Source organism: Lynx rufus, unplaced genomic scaffold (assembly GCF_022079265.1).
Source record: "Lynx rufus isolate CCGP_SWC_20201006 ecotype Redwood Valley unplaced genomic scaffold, mLynRuf1.p SCAF_5, whole genome shotgun sequence".
NCBI classification, from domain to species: Eukaryota; Metazoa; Chordata; class Mammalia; order Carnivora; family Felidae; genus Lynx; species Lynx rufus.
The window spans coordinates 91,510,419-91,527,645 of record NW_025814867.1 but is presented as its reverse complement, the minus strand read 5'-3'; the positions used below and the strand labels follow the sequence as shown (position 1 = coordinate 91,527,645).

Below are 17,227 nucleotides of genomic sequence, written 5' to 3'. Positions count from 1 at the left end.
GCTCAGAGCCTGGAGCCTGCTTCAGATTCTGTGTCTCCCTCTCTCTCTGCCCCTTGGCTGCTTGCACTCTGTCTCTCTCTCTCTCTCTCTCTCTCTCTCTCAAAAATAAATAAAAAAAGAAAATGAAAATAAAAATAAATAGATCTCTTAGGCAGAGTTAAGGCTAGGCCAACTACAATGTGCACATGTGATATGCCGGCCTCCATTATATTCTAAAGCTCCTTGCTAGACTTCAAAAAACTGAAGTTTCTTGTTCACTAAATGGCTGGTTGAATGTGAATATCTGGGGTTTAACCATATAGAAAAGCAATAGTAATGTGTTGGGATAATACTCTTTCTTAAAAGGCACCACTTTCCTTATTCCTCTAACCCTGATCTTAAATTGTTTTGCTGGTGACAGGTGACAGTCATAAACCAAGAAAGCACCCCTCACAGGGAGCCCAAGGCAATCTAGTTGATTCAGTTACAATGCATGAAACATTAATCCACTAATATATGGCCACATGAAGATGCAGAATATTCTATGTCAAGTCACTGACTAAAAGAATTCAGAGCTGGTGGAAACCTTACAGACTATGTAGTTTAATATTCTAACCAAAGATGAAATTCCACCAAAAAGTATGTGCCTCTCCCATCTAAATTCCTCACTCCAGTATATTTTTCCTGTTAGCCTTTTTTAATACTCTGAAGGCCTAGGTCACATTTCATTTCTATATTTTCTGTTGGCCTTTTATTCTATCTGTGTGTGGCCCAGAGCCCAGCTAGACTGCAAGCTCAATAAGAAAGTACAACATTTAGTGTTGTAACTTCATAAATTTTTGTGATTAGGGAAGATCTGTTACAATGGGAGGCTTTTCCACTCAGAAAATGTGTATTATATCCAGTCACCGTACCTTGGAAAGTTGCTCCTCTGACTGAGGTTCTGTAGGCAGGACAGTCCCTCCTTGTGCCTTCATTTCTTCTATGTGCTTATTCAAAGAAGTTAATTTGGCCTTAGCATGAAGTTTTAGTTTTTTTATTTTATTATCAGCAGCTTTTCTTTCTTCCTGTCAGAGAACAATGATGGTAAGTATATAAATGTTTATTCATCACGTACCTAGTACATAACAAAAAGTTATTCTCAATAGGCATCATTTTACAGTATGAGGGAAATAAGAATCACATTCTCTAATCACTTAAGTGAAAAGAAAAATTAAGTGAATGTTGTGTCTGTCTTTTATCAAATGCTTGGCAGGAAAGGAGAAAAACCATGGTACCTGTAGAACTTCATCCTTTTGTTGCAGTTGAATGTCCTTCTGTCTAACGATTTCTTTTAGCTCCACCACCAACTGCTCAGCATAAGCCAGGCGCTCCAGAACATCCTCTTGTGTTCTATTGTTAAATTCCATGTCAGATTCTTGGGGTAATGCCTAGTATTTAGACAAAAAGTTGCCAATGCACCAGGGAAAAGACATTAACATTGAGAGAAAAGAGTTCCTTCATTGCAACATCATTTTATCTTTTCCCCAACTCACCTCCGTACTTAAGAAATCTTTCCAACTCTGAGACAATTATCATCATAGCCATTAAAATATATTGAGTATTTTAGAAATGTGAAGCATTTCACAAACATTATCTCATTTATGAGATTATCCTAATTTTACCAAAGAGAAAAATAAAGGGAAGCAAAGATAACAAACTAGCAAGTGGAAGACCCCAAAATTTAAATTTAAGAGAGCAGTTGAATAAAATTCTCTCAACAACTAGGCAATACTGCTTGTCTTTCAGAAAACTAAAGGGCTTCTTTTGATTCCTTATGTGACCATCAGAAAATACAATGCAAACTATAAGAGAAGTGTGGATAAATTTACAATAGCAAACATATCTTCAAACCTGAAAGGTGCCCTAGTTCTGCCACTTATTATTCAAACCTTTCCTAGGGAACAGGATATATACCTGAGAAGAAGTTAAAACAATCTAGCTAGCACTAAACAAGGCTCAGGGGACAATGAGAAAGATCTTTCCAATCTCATCTAGGACTTGACTCCCATCACTGTGGCTTATAGGCTACAAATTTACAGGAGAAGGATCATTTATAAAGTATCAATATTTTTCTTAATCCTCTCTTCCACCTAGCACAATGGAGGCTGCTCAAAACCTATCTTCCTTTTCCTCAGAAGAACATAAAATATATGTCTCATCAGTTTAATTTAGAACAGAGCTACTCACAGGGTCTAAGGAAGCCCTCATATTCTGATCAGTGTCATCTCCTGATAATTCATGCAAAACAACATTGGCTAATCCTGACAATCGGCTCAGCATTTCTGCAGGAAAAGAAAACATAAACAGTAAAATGGACACAGGCTTCTCTTGTACTGGCAACTATATCATCTATAAGTGAAAAGCATGATGATGTATTTAAAAAGGCATTTGAGGGGCGCCTGGGTAGAGCATCCGACTTCAGCTCAGGTCATGATCTCGCGGTTAGTGAGTTCGAGCCCCATGTCAGGCTCTGGGCTGACAGCTCAAAGCCTGGAGACTGCTTCAGATTCTGTGTCCTCCCTCTCTCTCTGCCCCTCCCCCATTCATGTTCTCTCTCTTTCTCAAAAAAAATAAAATAAACATTAAAAAATTTTTTTTTTAATTTTTTTTTTTTTCAACGTTTATTTATTTTTGGGACAGAGAGAGACAGAGCATGAACGGGGGAGGGGCAGAGAGAGAGGGAGACACAGAATCGGAAACAGGCTCCAGGCTCTGAGCCATCAGCCCAGAGCCTGACGCGGGGCTCGAACTCCCGGACCGCGAGATCGTGACCTGGCTGAAGTCGGACGCTTAACCGACTGCGCCACCCAGGCGCCCCAAAAAAATTTTTTTTAAAAAGGCATTTGAGTATGTGCAGTGTAGTCACATAGTGTTCTTTTCAGTGGCAACTGCACTGCACTCAAATAACCACCACTAACATTTTCTAAATAAAATACAGATACATAATTGTTTTGTGGGAAGTAAAAATGTCTTATAAGTTACCTTTAATCCATTTTCTTTCATCATAATTTCATTTACCAACATGAACTTCTAACATTCCTTCCCCTGACAGAAGATTATTCTCTCCTACTGTGTCAAATAAATCCTGTGATGTAGCAAAATTTTTCTTTTTATGTGCCCTCATGAACCCCATTCTTTCAGGAAGGTTTCCTGATAACCTATGCGGTTTTGCTAAAATTTAAATATAATCCTTGTTTGAATGTATAGCATTAAATGCATATATTAGAAAAGGAAAAGGATTTAAATCAGCAACCTGTGCTGCTTCTGTAGGAAATTAGAAAAAGAAGAGCAAAGTAAAACAAATATAAGCAGAAAAAAATTCAGGTTAGAGCAGAGACTAATAAAATTGAAAATAGAAAAATACAGAAAATCACTAAAACCAAAAGATGATTCTTAAAGAGTAAGTTCAAACTAAAATTACCTGAATGTAACATAGACTGCTATCTGCAGAAGAGGTTATATACAAACCTAATGGTACCCTAATATCAAAAACCACTAATAAATATGCAAAGTATAAAGAGAAAGAAATCCAAATATATCACTAAAGAAAATCAGCAAACTATGAAAGAGCTAAAGACAAGAAAGGATCAGAGAATATCTCCAGGAACAACCATAAAACAAATAATAAAACGGCAGTAAACACATACCTATCAACAATTACTTTGGATGTAAATGTACTAAACACTCCAATTAAAAGACACAGCGTGACAGAACAGATTTAAAAAAATAAGGCCATCTGTAAGCTGCCTACAGGAGAAGACTCATTTCAGACCTAAAGATACATGCAGATTGAAAATAGGGCACGGAGAAATATTTATCATGCAAATGGATGTCAAAAGAGAGCTTGAGTACCAATAGTTATATGGGACAAAGCAGACTTTAAAACAAAGACTGTAACAAGAGATTTTTTTTTTAAGTTTATTTATTTTGAGAGAGAGAGTGTGAGTGGGGCAGGGGCAGAGAGAAAGGGAGAGAGAGAATCCCAATCTCATGAACCCTGAGATTATGACCTGAAAGGAAACCAAGAGTCGAACGATTAACTTGACTGAGCCACCTGGGTGCCCCAAATACATATTCTTCTCAAGTGCACACGGAGCATTCTCCAGAACAGATCACAAAATAAGCCTAAACAAATTCAAGAAAACTGAAGTCATACCATACATTGTTATTGAACACAATGCTATGAAAATACAAGTCAATCACAAGAAAAAATCTGGAAAGAACACAAATACATGGAGGTTAAATAACATGCTACTAAACAATGAATGTGTTAACCAGGAAACAAAAGAAGAAATAAAAAGTATATGGAAACAAATGAAAATGAAAATACAATGGTCCAAAAGCTTTGGGATGCAGCAAAAGCAGTTCTAAGAGGGAAGTTAATTGCAATATGGGCCTACCTACCTCAAGAAGTAATAAATTTTCAAATAAACAACCTAACCTTATGCCTAAAGGAGCTAAAAAAAAGAAACACAAACAAAACCTAAAACCAGCAAAAGGAAGGAAATAATAAAGATTAGAGCAAATAAATGATATGGAAACTAAAAAAATAGCACAGATCAATGAAACCAGGAGCCAGACTTATCAAAGGGGGGGGGGGGGGGGAGGAAGGAAGGACTCAAATAAAATCACAAATGAGAGGAGAAATAACAATCAACACCACAGAAATGCAAACAATTATAAGAGAATATTATGAAAGACTATATGTCAACAAACTGGACAACCTGGAAGAAATAGATAAATTCCTAGAAACACATAAACTATCAAAAATGAAACAAGAAATAGAAAATATGAACAGACTGATAACCAGAAAAGAAACTGAATCAGTAGTCAAAAACTCCCAGCAAAACAAGTCAGAGGTGAATTCTACCAAATTAGAATACCATTTAGCTATTCTTCTCAAAATTTTGCAAAAACATAGCAAAGGGAGGAAAACTTTCAAATTCATTCTATCAGGCCAGTAGTACACTGATTTCAAAAACAGATAAAGACACCACTTAAGAGAACTACAAGTCAGTATCCCTGATGAACACAGATTTAAAAATCCTCAACAAAATACTAGCAAATCAAATTAGTATTTTAAAAAAATCATTCAGGGGCGCCTGGGTGGCGCAGTCGGTTAAGCGTCCGACTTCAGCCAGGTCACGATCTCGCGGTCCGTGAGCTCGAGCCCCGCGTCAGGCTCTGGGCTGATGGCTCAGAGCCTGGAGCCTGTTTCCGATTCTGTGTCTCCCTCTCTCTCTGCCCCTCCCCCGTTCATGCTCTGTCTCTCTCTGTCCCAAAAATAAATAAACGTTGAAAAAAAAAATTAAAAAAAAATCATTCATGATCAAGGAGGATTTATTCCTAGGCTACAAGAATGGTTCAATATTTGCAAATCAATCAGTGTGATAATCACATCAATAAGAGGAAGGTTAAGAACCACAAGATCATTTCAATAGATACAGAAAAGGCAGTTGATAAAGTACAATATCAATTCATGATAAAAATCTTCAGCAAAGTAGCTGTAGAGGGAACATACCTCAACATAATAAAAGCCATATATGAAAAACCCACAGCCAACATCAAAAACTGAGAGATTCTCCTCTAAGGTTAGGAACAAGAGAAGGATGTCCACTCTCACTGCTTTTATTCAACATAGAAGTCCTGGCCACAGCAATCAGGTAAGAGAAAGAAATAAAAGGCATCCAAATTGGTAAGGAAGAACTGAAACTTTCATTATTTGCAGATGACATGATACTATATATAAAAAACCCAAAAGACTCCATCAAAAACTGCTAGAACTGATAAATGAATTCAGTAAAACTGCAGGATACAAAATCAATGTACAGAAATCTGTTGCATTTCTATACACCAATAATGAAGCAGAAGAGAAATTAAGGAAACAATCCCATTTGTAACTGCACCAAAAATAATTAAATACCTAGGGATAAACCTAACTAAAGAAGAAAAATAATTGTACTCTAAAAACTATAAAACACTGAAGAAAGAAACTGTAAATGACACAAAGAAATGGAAAAACATCCTATGCTCATGGGTTGGAAGAACAAATATTATTAAAATGTCTATACTACCCAAAGCAATCAACAGACTTAATGCAACCCCCCCTCAAAATACCAACACCATTTTTCACAGAACTAGAACAAACAATTCTACAATTTGTATGGAACCACCAAAGACCCCAAATAGCAAAAGCAATCATGAAAAAGAGAAACAAAGCTGTAGGCATCACAATTCTGAAATTCAAGTTATATTACAAAACTGTGGTAATCAAAACAGTATGGTACTGGCACAAAAACAGACCCATAGATCAATGGAACAGAATAGAAAACCCAGAAATAAACCCACAACGATATGGTCAATTAATCTTTGACAAAGCAGGAAAGAATATCCAGTGGGAAAAAGACTCTCTTCAATAAGAAGAGGAAAACATTAGGAAAGCGGGACAGCAACATGCAAAAAGAAAGAAACTGGATCACTTTCCTATACCTTATACAAAAATAAATTCAAAATGGATTAAAGACCTGAATGTGAGATCTGAAACCATAAAAATCCTAGAAGAGAACACAGGCAGTAACCTCTTTGACATTGGCTGTTGCACTTTTTTCTAGATATATCTCCTAAGACAAGGGGGAAAATGCAAAAATAAATTATTGGGACTATATCAAAATGAAAAGCTTCTGCACAGCAAAGGAAATATCAACAAAATGCAAAGTCAACTTGCAGAATGGGAGAAGATATTTGCAAATGACATATCCTATAAAGGGTTAGTATAAAACTCAACACTAAAAAAAATAATCATCATCTAATTAAATTATGGGCAGAAGACATGAACAGACATTTCTTCAAAGAAGTCATGGAGATGGCTGACACATAAGAAGGTGTTCATCATCACTTACCATAAGGGCAATGCAAATCAAACCACAATGGTTTATCACTTCACACTTGTCAGAATAGCTAAAATCAACAACACAAGAAACAACAGGTGTTGGCAAGGATGTGGAGAAAAAGGAACACTCTTGCACTGTTGGTGAGAATGCAAATCGGTGTAGCCACTCTGGAAAACAGTATGGAGGTTCCTCAAAAAGTTAAAAATAGAACTACCATATGATCCAGCAATTGCACTACTAGGTATTTGCCCAAAGAATACAAAAAACTAATTCAAAGGGATACACATACCCCTATGTTTATTTACAACAGCCATGATATGGAAGCAGCCCAAGTGTGTCCATAGATTGATGAATAAAGAAGATATGGTATGTGTGTATGTATATATATATATACATACATATATATATACATACATACATATATATGTGTATACACATGTGTGTATGTGTGTATGTGTATGTGTATGTGTGTATATATAAATATATACATATATATGTATATATACATACATATATATGTGTATACACATATGTCTGTATATATATATATACACACACATACATATATATGTGTATACACATATATGTCTGTATATATATATACACACAAAAGAATATTATGCCACCATAAAAAAATAACAGAATCTTGCCATTTGCAATAACATGGATGGAACTAGAGAGCATAATCCTAAGTGAAATAAGTCAGTCCAACAAAGGCAAATACCATATGATACCACTCATATGAAGAATTTAAGAAAAAACAAATAAGCAAAGGGGGAAAAAAGAGACAAATAAAGAAACAGACTCTTAGTTATAGAGAACAAACTGATGATTACCAGAGGGGAGGTAGGTGAGGGGATGGGTTAATTAGGTGATGGGGATTAAGGAATGCACTTATTGTAATGAGTACCAGGTAATATATGGAATTTTCTTTTTATGTTTGTTTATTTATTTTGGGGGGGGGAGGGGCAGAGAAAGAGGGAGAGAGAGAATCCCAAGCAAGCTCTGTGCTGACAGCACAGACCCACAATGCAAGGCTCTATCTCATGAAACGTGAGATCATCACCTGAGCCGAAATCAAGAGTCAGATGCTTAACTGACTGAGCCACCCAGGTGCCTCTGATGTATGGAATTGTTGAATCACTATATTGTACACCTGAAATAAATATAACACTATACGTTAGCTAACTAGAATTAAAATTAAAACTTAAAAAAAAAAAGTTTGTTCTTTGAAAAGATCAACAAAATTGATAATGCTCTAGTCAGGCTGACAAAGAAAAAAAAATAAATAAAGACACAAGTTATCAATATCAGTTATGAAAAAGGAAACATCAGTACAGATCTAACATACATTAAAATATTGTAACACAACAGTACAAATAATTCTATGCCCATAAATTCATCAACATAGAAGAAATGGGATAATTCCTTAAAAGATATAAGCTAAAAAAACTCACTAAAGAAGAAAAAGACAAATATAGATAATACACACAAAATAATATACATACACATAATACACATAAATATATAAATACACATACACCCACACATCCCTTATTTATTATTTACTCATTCATTCATTCAGATCAGTGTCAACTGCTAGTCCATAGAAGTGAGAATATTAATGTTTTGATAGGAAAAATCAAAATAGAACTGGACTGTGCATAGCACTAGTATAAGTAATTACACTAAATTTTATGTTTAATGATAAAATGTTATTTGGCCTTCAAAAGACTCAGCAGGGAGAAATATAAAAGCTCTTGTACAAAATAAGCACTTGAATTAAAAACAATTACCCCTAAAGTTTTCTTCTACTTAGAACAGTAATAATGTTTAGGGCAACCATGGTCCTTAATTAAGAAAGAAGTGGTGAGGTCTTTGTTTCTATAACAGGTTATCTTGGATAACCAAACTAGCATGTGACACTTAGAAAAGAGATGTACATGAAACTTTAGGAAAAAGAAAACCACTCCTAGAAGGGCAACATAGAACCACATATAACTATATATATAACTACTAAAAAGGCAACATAGGGCCACACATAAATATATAGGACCATATATAACCACTCATTCAAGCTGTGAGACTTATAACTATAGTCAGTTAAAAAAAAATCACAACTCACCATTACACAGACTAAACTTTGTTTTCAACTCTCAAGACTGAATTTTCTATAGCAATCATTAGTGAAAGAAATGAACACCATTAACTATGTGCCTAATAGGCACATAGATTTGCACTAATCAAAGAAAGTCATAACAGAACCTAATCTATCAAACAGAATCATTTTATCTTCAGATTTTTCAGACCACATCAGGAATAAACACACACACACAAAATCAACCAACTGATGGGACTCTGAAAAAATGGGGATTGCAAACAGCACAGATTATAGGAACTTCCTGATTTCCCACATAAAAATTGACAAAGCAACTAGATAACAAAACTAAAAACCCATATACAGGCTTTACCAAAAAAACAATGTGACAAAGTTTCCCACAAACTCTAAAATAAACATGGATATAGATAAACCACCAACAGCCACAAGATCTGCATGTCATTGTTGTCCATGTGGGAGGAAAAGGGAAGTGAAGAGTGGCAGAATGTTCCACCCCAAAATCTGTCACTTTGGCTTAAAGATTATTTTGAGCTAAAGGCACTTGAAAAATAGCAGGTACAAGAAGGATGCTCTGACCTCTCCTTTTTCTTCCTGAAAGCAAGATACAAAACCTCATATGGAAGATGTCCTCCTTATATTAGAAGGAAAGTAACATTCTTATCTCCAGGGATGGGGAGTTGAAGCCAAGAGGAATCTGTACAAACAAACCTTGTATGTGAATCCTTATCTTCCTAGTCACTTTTCCATGATTAACTACCCCTTTGCCTTGTACTGTTATCACAATTTACTGCTCCTTGTCCAACTCAATATATAAGTGTTCCATTCTAATTGCTTCTTTCAGTCTTCATTTCCTTATGAGGGCTCCAGTGTCACTTAAAATTTATACTAAATAAATCTGTATGCTTTCCCTGTTAATCTGTCCTATGTATATTTAATTCTCCATCCAAAAACCTTAAGAGGAAAGAGGTAAAATAATGCTGCCATACAGAAGCTATAAGACTGTGACAGATAAACCAAGAGAACCACAAAAGAGCCAGTGGGTATTCACTGGAAAATGTGCTGAGCCAATTAAAGAATAGCAGCTGAAAAAGGGAGGTATATCCATACTCCAACACACATAAGAGCAAGGAGCCTGCAAGATTTAAAATGACTAAAGAGTCTGGGCCCCATGAACTCTCAAAACTGAAGAGTCATGGCTCTCTTTCAGAACAGGGCCTCTAGTAAGAGCAGAACCAAAATGCATCAAAACTGAGTCAACAGACAACAAAGGAAGATCCAGATAAAGAGTGAGCTGGGGGTAGTAGAAAAGGAGTCAGGAGATCTCAGAAATCCAATGGCCACATATTTGAACCAATATTGGAAAACAATGTAAGAGGGAACTCTGTGAAGTTAGAAAGGCTATCCAAAATAAATGTCCTTCTAAAAGTTTAGCAACATTAAATTAACACAAAAATGAGCACCTGAAAAGTAACACAATCTCCATACAAAGTCATTTTAAGAAAAATAGCAGAATAATATCCATACAGAAAATGGAAGCATGTCAAAGAGTCATGCTCAAAATAACTCAAAATTACAACCTACTAAATCAACTAAAATGATGTAAGACATGAAAAGCCATACGTCAGAAATTGAAATACCCATAAAGGCAGCAAGAGAAGAAAGGAACAAATGAACCACACAACAGTCAGAAAACTATTAATAAAATGGCAATAGTAAATTCTTTCAAAAATTACTTTAAATATAATTGGATTAAATTATACAATCAAAAGACATGGAGTGGCTGAATGGATTTAAAAAACAAAATCCGGGGCGCCTGGGTGGCGCAGTCGGTTAAGCGTCCGACTTCAGCCAGGTCACGATCTCACGGTCCGGGAGTTCGAGCCCCTCGTCAGGCTCTGGGCTGATGGCTCGGAGCCTGGAGCCTGTTTCCGATTCTGTGTCTCCCTCTCTCTCTGCCCCTCCCCAATTCATGCTCTGTCTCTGTCTGTCCCAAAAATAAATAAAAACGTTGAAAAAAAAAATTTAAAAAAATAAATAAATAAATAAAAAACAAAATCCAACTATATGCTGCATACAAGAGACTCACTTTGGCTCTAAGGTTACACAGAGACTGAAAGTGAAGAGATGGAAAAAGATATTCCATGCAAATGGTAACCAAAAGAAAGCAAAGGTGACTAATAAAAGACAAAATAAACTTTTAGTTAAAAACTGTAATGACAGTCAGAGAAAAGGTCAATGGTAAAGGGGTCAATGATAAAGGGGTCAATTCATCAAGAGGGTATAATACTTATAAATAAATATATATACACCCAGTATCAGAAAGCTAAATATATTAAGCAAATGTTCACAGAACTGAAGGCAGAAATAGACAGCAATACAATAATAGTGCTAGACTTCAATTCCCTTACAACAGATATGTCATCCAGACAGAAAAGCAATAAAAGCATAAGAAAGCAATAAGAAAACAATGTACTTGAACTACACATTAAATTAAATGGACCTAACAGACATATACATAACATAAGAAAAGCAGCAAAATACACATTCATTTCAAGCGCACATGGAACACTATCTAGGATATAGATCATATATTGGGCCACAAAATAAGTCTTTACAAATTTAAGAATATTGAAATCATATTGAGTATTATTTCTGATGACAATGGTATGAAACTAAAAATCAAAGAGAGAGAGAAACAAGAAACAAACTCTTAACCACAGAGAACTGATGGTTACCAGAGGGGATATGGTGGAAGATGGGTTAAATAAGTGATGGGGATTAGGGAGTGCACTTGTGATGAGCACCATGTGATGTAAGTAATTGCTGAATCACCATATTGTACACCTGAAACTAATACAAGACTGTATGATCACTAACTGGAATTAAATTTAAAGAAAAAAAACATTAAAAGAAGAAATAAAATTACTTTTAATATGCAAAAAATAGCAAGAAGAAAATTGGAAAATCCACAAATATGTGGAAATTAAACAATATGCTCCTGAATCAATGGGTCAAAGAAGAAATCACAAAGGAAATAAAAAATTATATTGAGACAAATGAAAATGGAAACATGGCATATCCATGGAAACTTAATGAGACACAGCAAAAGCAGTTTTAAGAGGAAAGTTTGTGGAGATAGCCTCCTAAATTAAGAAAAAAGAAAGATCTCAAATAAACAATGTAACTTGACACTTCAAGGATCTAGCGAAAGAAAAACTAAGGTGAAAGCAGAAGAAAGGAAATAAATAATTATCAAAGCAGGAATAAAGGAAATGGAGACTTAAAAAAACAATAGAAAACACCAATAAAACTAAGTTTTTCAATGTAACTGGTTTTTTGAAAAGATAAACAAAATTGACAAACCTTTAGCTAGACTAAGAAAAGAGAGATTCAAATGAATAAAATCAGAAGTGAAGGAGGAGACACTACAACTGAGAATACAGTAATATAAGGGATCTTAAGAGACTACCATGAATAACTATATGCAAAAAAATTGGATAACTTGGAAGACACAGATGAATTCCTAGAAACATACAACTTACCAAGAATGAATGGGAAACAAAATCTGAACAAACCAATAACATAAAGAGATTGACCCAAAAACCTCTCAACAAAGAAATGCCCAGAACTTGATGGCTTCACTAGTAAACTCTAAAAAAATGCTTAAAGAAGAATTAATGCTAATCCTTCTCAAACTAGTCTAAAAAAAACTGAAGGAGAGGAAACACTTTCAAATTCATTTTATGAGGACAGTATTACCTGGATACTGAATCCAGACAAGGACACAACAAGGAAATTATAGGCCAGTATCCCTGATGAAATAGATGCAATAATCCTCAACAAAATACCAGCATACTCAATTCAACATCACATTAAAAGGATCATTCACCATGTCAGGTAGGATTTATTCCTAAGATACAAGGATGGTTCAATATCCACAAATCAATAAATGTGATGTACTAAATTAACAGAAGGAATGATAAATATCACATAATCATCTCAATAGATGGAGAATAGGCATTAAAAAAATTCAACATCCTTTCATGATAAAAACTCTCAACCGAGTAAGTACAGAAGGAATGTACCTCAGTATAATTAAGGCCATATACAAGCCCACAGTTATATCATACTCAATGGTAAAAAGCTAAAAGCATTTCCTCTAAAATCAGAAAGAAGATAAAGATGCCCATTCTCACCACATCTATTCAATATAGTACTGGAAGTCCTAGCCAGATCAATGAGGCAAGGAAAAGAAATAATAGGCACCCAAATCAGAAAGCAGCAAAATTTTCTTTTTGCAGATAACATGGCCTTACATATAAGAAACCCTAAAGATTTCACCAAAAAATTATTACAACCAGGGTGCTGGGGTGGCTCAGTCAGTTAAGGGTCTGACTTCAGCTCAAGTCATGATCTCACAGTTCGTGGGTTCCAGCGAGTCCCGTGTGGGGCTCTGTACTAAAAGCTCAGAGCCTGGAGCCTGCTTCAGATCCTGGGTCTCCCTCTCTCCCTGCCCCTCCCCCTCTAGTGCTCTGTCTCTCTCTCTCAAAAATAAATAAAAAAACATTTAAAAAACTTTTAAAAATTATTACAACTAACAAACTAATTCAATAAAGTTTCAGGATATAAAATCAGTATACAAAAATTATGTTTCTCTGTACCAACAACAAACTATCCCCTCAAAATTAAGAAAATAAAGCCATTTATAATAGCATTTTAAAAAATAAAATACTTAGGAATAAATTTAACATTGTATATATAAACCACATCTTCTTTATCCATTTATCAGTTGATGGACATTTAGGCTCTTTCCATAATTTGGCTATTGTTGAAAGAGGATCTTGAGAAACTTAACAGAAGACCATGGGGGAGGGAAAGGGGAAAAAAAGTTACAGAGAGGGAGGGAGGCAAACCATAAGAGGCTCTTAAGTACAGAGAACAAATTGAGGGTTGATGTGGGGCGGGGGAGAGGGGAAAGTGGGTGATGGACATTGAGGAGGGCACTTGCTGGGATGAGCACTGGGTGTTGTATGGAAGCCAACTGGACAATAAATTATATTTTTTTTTAAAAAAAGGAATAAATTTAACAAAGGATGTGAAAGATTTGTATACTGAAAATTATAAGACATTGATGAAAGGAACTGAGAAGACACAAATAAATGGAAAGGTATCCCATGTTCACAGACTTGAAAAACATTATTAAAAGCCTATACCACTCAAAGCAATCTACAGATTCAATGCTATGCCTATCAAAATTCCAATGCCTTTTTCCACAGAAATTAAAAAAAGAAAAATCTAAATCATATGGAACCACAAAAGATCTAGAATGGCCAAAGCAATCTTGAGCAAGAATAAAGCTGGCGGCATAACACTTTTGCTTTCAAAATAGAACATAAAGCTATAACAATTGAAACATTAAGATACTTGCAGAAAACGGTCATACAGACCTCTAGAACAGTATAAAGAGCCCAGGAATAAATCCATACATTTACATCAAACTGATGTTCAAAAAAGGTGCCAAGAATTCACAATGGGGAAAGGATAGGCCCTATTTTAATAGTGGTGCTGAGAAAACTGGTATCCACATGCAGAAGAATGAAACTGGACCCTATCTCATACTGCACACAAAAATCAACTTAAACTGTATTAAAGACTTAAACACAAGACCTAAAACTGTAGAACTAGCAGAAGAAGGCAGAGGGGAAAAGCTTCTTAACATTGGTCTTGACAATAATTTCTTGAATACGACCTCAAAAGTACACACAACAAAAGCAAAAATAGACAAATGAGATTGCATCAAACTAAAATGCTCCACAGCAAAGGAAACAACAGAATAAAGAGACAACCTACAGAACAGGAAAAAATATTTGCAAACCATACATCTGATAAAGGATTAATATCCAAAATATATGTGAGAAATTCAAACAATTCAATAGCAAGACACAATCTGATTTTAAAATGGGCAACGGAACTGGCCAGATATTTCTCCAAAGAAGACATACAAATGGGCAAGTTGTATGAAAAAAAATGCTCAACACCAATAATCATTAGGGAAATACAAATTAAAACCACAATATCAGGTGGGAGGATGACCTTAATGGATTATGGGCATTAAGGAGGGCACTTGTTGGGATGAGCACCAGGTGTTATATGTAGGTGATGAATCACTAAATTCTACTCCTGAAACCAATACTACACTATACGTTAACTAACTTGAATTTAAATTTTAAACACACACACACACACACACACACACACACAAACACACACACACACAAACACACACACTATCACCTCATACCTGTTAGAATGGCTATTTTCAAAAAAACAATGGATAACAAGTGTTGGCCAGGATGTGGAGAAAAAGGAACCCTTGTACACTATTGGTAAGAATATTAATTGATACAGCTATTACACAAAAAGGTCTGGAGGTTCCTCAAAAAATTTAAAAATAGAACTACCATATGACCCAGGAATGCCACTTTTAGGTATATATCCAAAGGAAATGAAAGCAGTATCTTAAAGAGATATCTGAAATCCCATGTTCATTGCAGCATTACTCACAAATAGCTAAAATATAGAATCAACCTAAGTGTCTACTGACACATGAACAGATAAAGAAAATGTGGTGTGTGTGTGTGTGTGTGTGTGTGTGTGTGTGTGTGTGTATATATATATATATATATATATATATATATATATACTATATCATTCTGCCCTAAAAAAATAATGAAATCCTGTCATTTACAAGAACATGGATGGACCTAGAGGACATTATACTACGTGAAATAAAACCAGGTACAGAAAGACAAATATTGCATGATTTCACTTATGCACAGAATCTAAAAAAGTCAAACTTGTAGAAGCAGACAGTAAAATAGTGGTTGCCAAGGAAAAGTGGGTAAGGGAAATAAAGAGATATTTGTTAAAGGGTACAAACTTTCAGTTATGCAGAATGAATAAATTCTGGAGATCTAATGTACAGCATGGTGACTACAGTTAATAACACTGTATTGAGGGGCACTTGAGTGGCTCAGTCAATTAAGCATCCAACTCTTGATATACGCTCAGGTCATGACCTTGCATTCGTGTGATTGAGCCCCACACTGGGCTCCATGCTGAGCGTGGAGCCTGCTTGACATTCTCTCTCTCTCTCTCTCTCTCTCTCTCTCTCTCTCTCTCTCTCTCTCCCTCTCTCTCTCAAAATAAACAAACATTTTTTTTAAAACTCTGTATTGGGGCACCTGGGTGGTTCAAGTGAACCCCCACATAGAGCTCTCTGCTGTCAGCACAGGGCCTGCTTCAGATCTTCTGTCTTCCTCTTTCTTGGCCCCTCCTCAGCTTGCTCACTCTTTCCCTCTCAAAAATAAATAAATATTTTTTAAAAAACCCACTGTACTGTATACCTGAAATTTGCTAACAGAGTACATCTTAAATGTTCTCACCACACACACAAAATGGTAATTATGTGAGGTGATGGGTACTTTCCATATTTCAATTAGCTTGATTGAGGTCATCATTTAACATGTCTATGTACAGCAGAATATTACATTGTGTACTTTAGACATGTACATTTTTGTCAATTATACCTCAATAAAGCTCAAAAATAACAATGACAATATCTATTTCCAATATTAACATTTTGTTAACAAAAATTAATAGCTAACTATAATTGATACATTTTTATACACCAACTAAGAGCACACCAGAGCACAAATAGTTAAGTATATGATAGAGATATGTATCATATTTACTTTTACAAAAGAAAGATTAAACTTTGATAGGTTGTTCTATGATGCAAACTTGGCTGAACACATGTATAGGTTTTCTTTGATTTGAAATAAATTAAAACAAATATATTTATCAATTTACCTTCCTCAGTAGAAAAACCCAAAACTGAAGAGGAAACTCAAGAAATAATTGAAAAGCTTTAAAAATCATTTTGGAAATGAGATAAAACTAAAACAAACAAAAAATACCCAGGAAAATGAACATTCATAAGTCATGCCTTAAGGAAAAAAGAAAGTTAAGATAAAGGATAATTTTATAAATCAAAAAGAAATTACCTGTAAACTAAACATGCAACTACCTTATGACCCAGCAATTTTACTCTTACGCATTTGTCTCAGAGAAACGAAATCTTAAATTCACGCAATAACCTGTACATGGATGTTCATAGTAGCTTCAATTGTAAGAG

The 17,227-nt window shown here is 35.1% G+C and overlaps 1 protein-coding gene across 6 annotated transcripts in view; it reads right to left on the bottom strand.

The window, feature by feature from the left end:
- GOLGB1 (golgin B1) overlaps positions 1 to 17,227 on the bottom strand; it is an 88,006-nt gene that overhangs the window by 62,222 nt on the left and 8,557 nt on the right. For 5 of the 6 annotated variants that reach the window (XM_047100193.1, XM_047100196.1, XM_047100199.1 and 2 more), the window contains exons 2-4: positions 2,209 to 2,303; positions 1,257 to 1,409; positions 894 to 1,046 (exon numbers count right to left, since the gene is read on the bottom strand). In XM_047100193.1, coding sequence (XP_046956149.1) covers positions 894 to 1,046; positions 1,257 to 1,409; positions 2,209 to 2,301 — 399 coding nt within the window. In that variant the 5' untranslated portion in view covers positions 2,302 to 2,303. The remainder of the gene's footprint in view (positions 1 to 893; positions 1,047 to 1,256; positions 1,410 to 2,208; positions 2,304 to 17,227) is intronic. The other variant, XM_047100195.1, reaches the window with a different exon arrangement.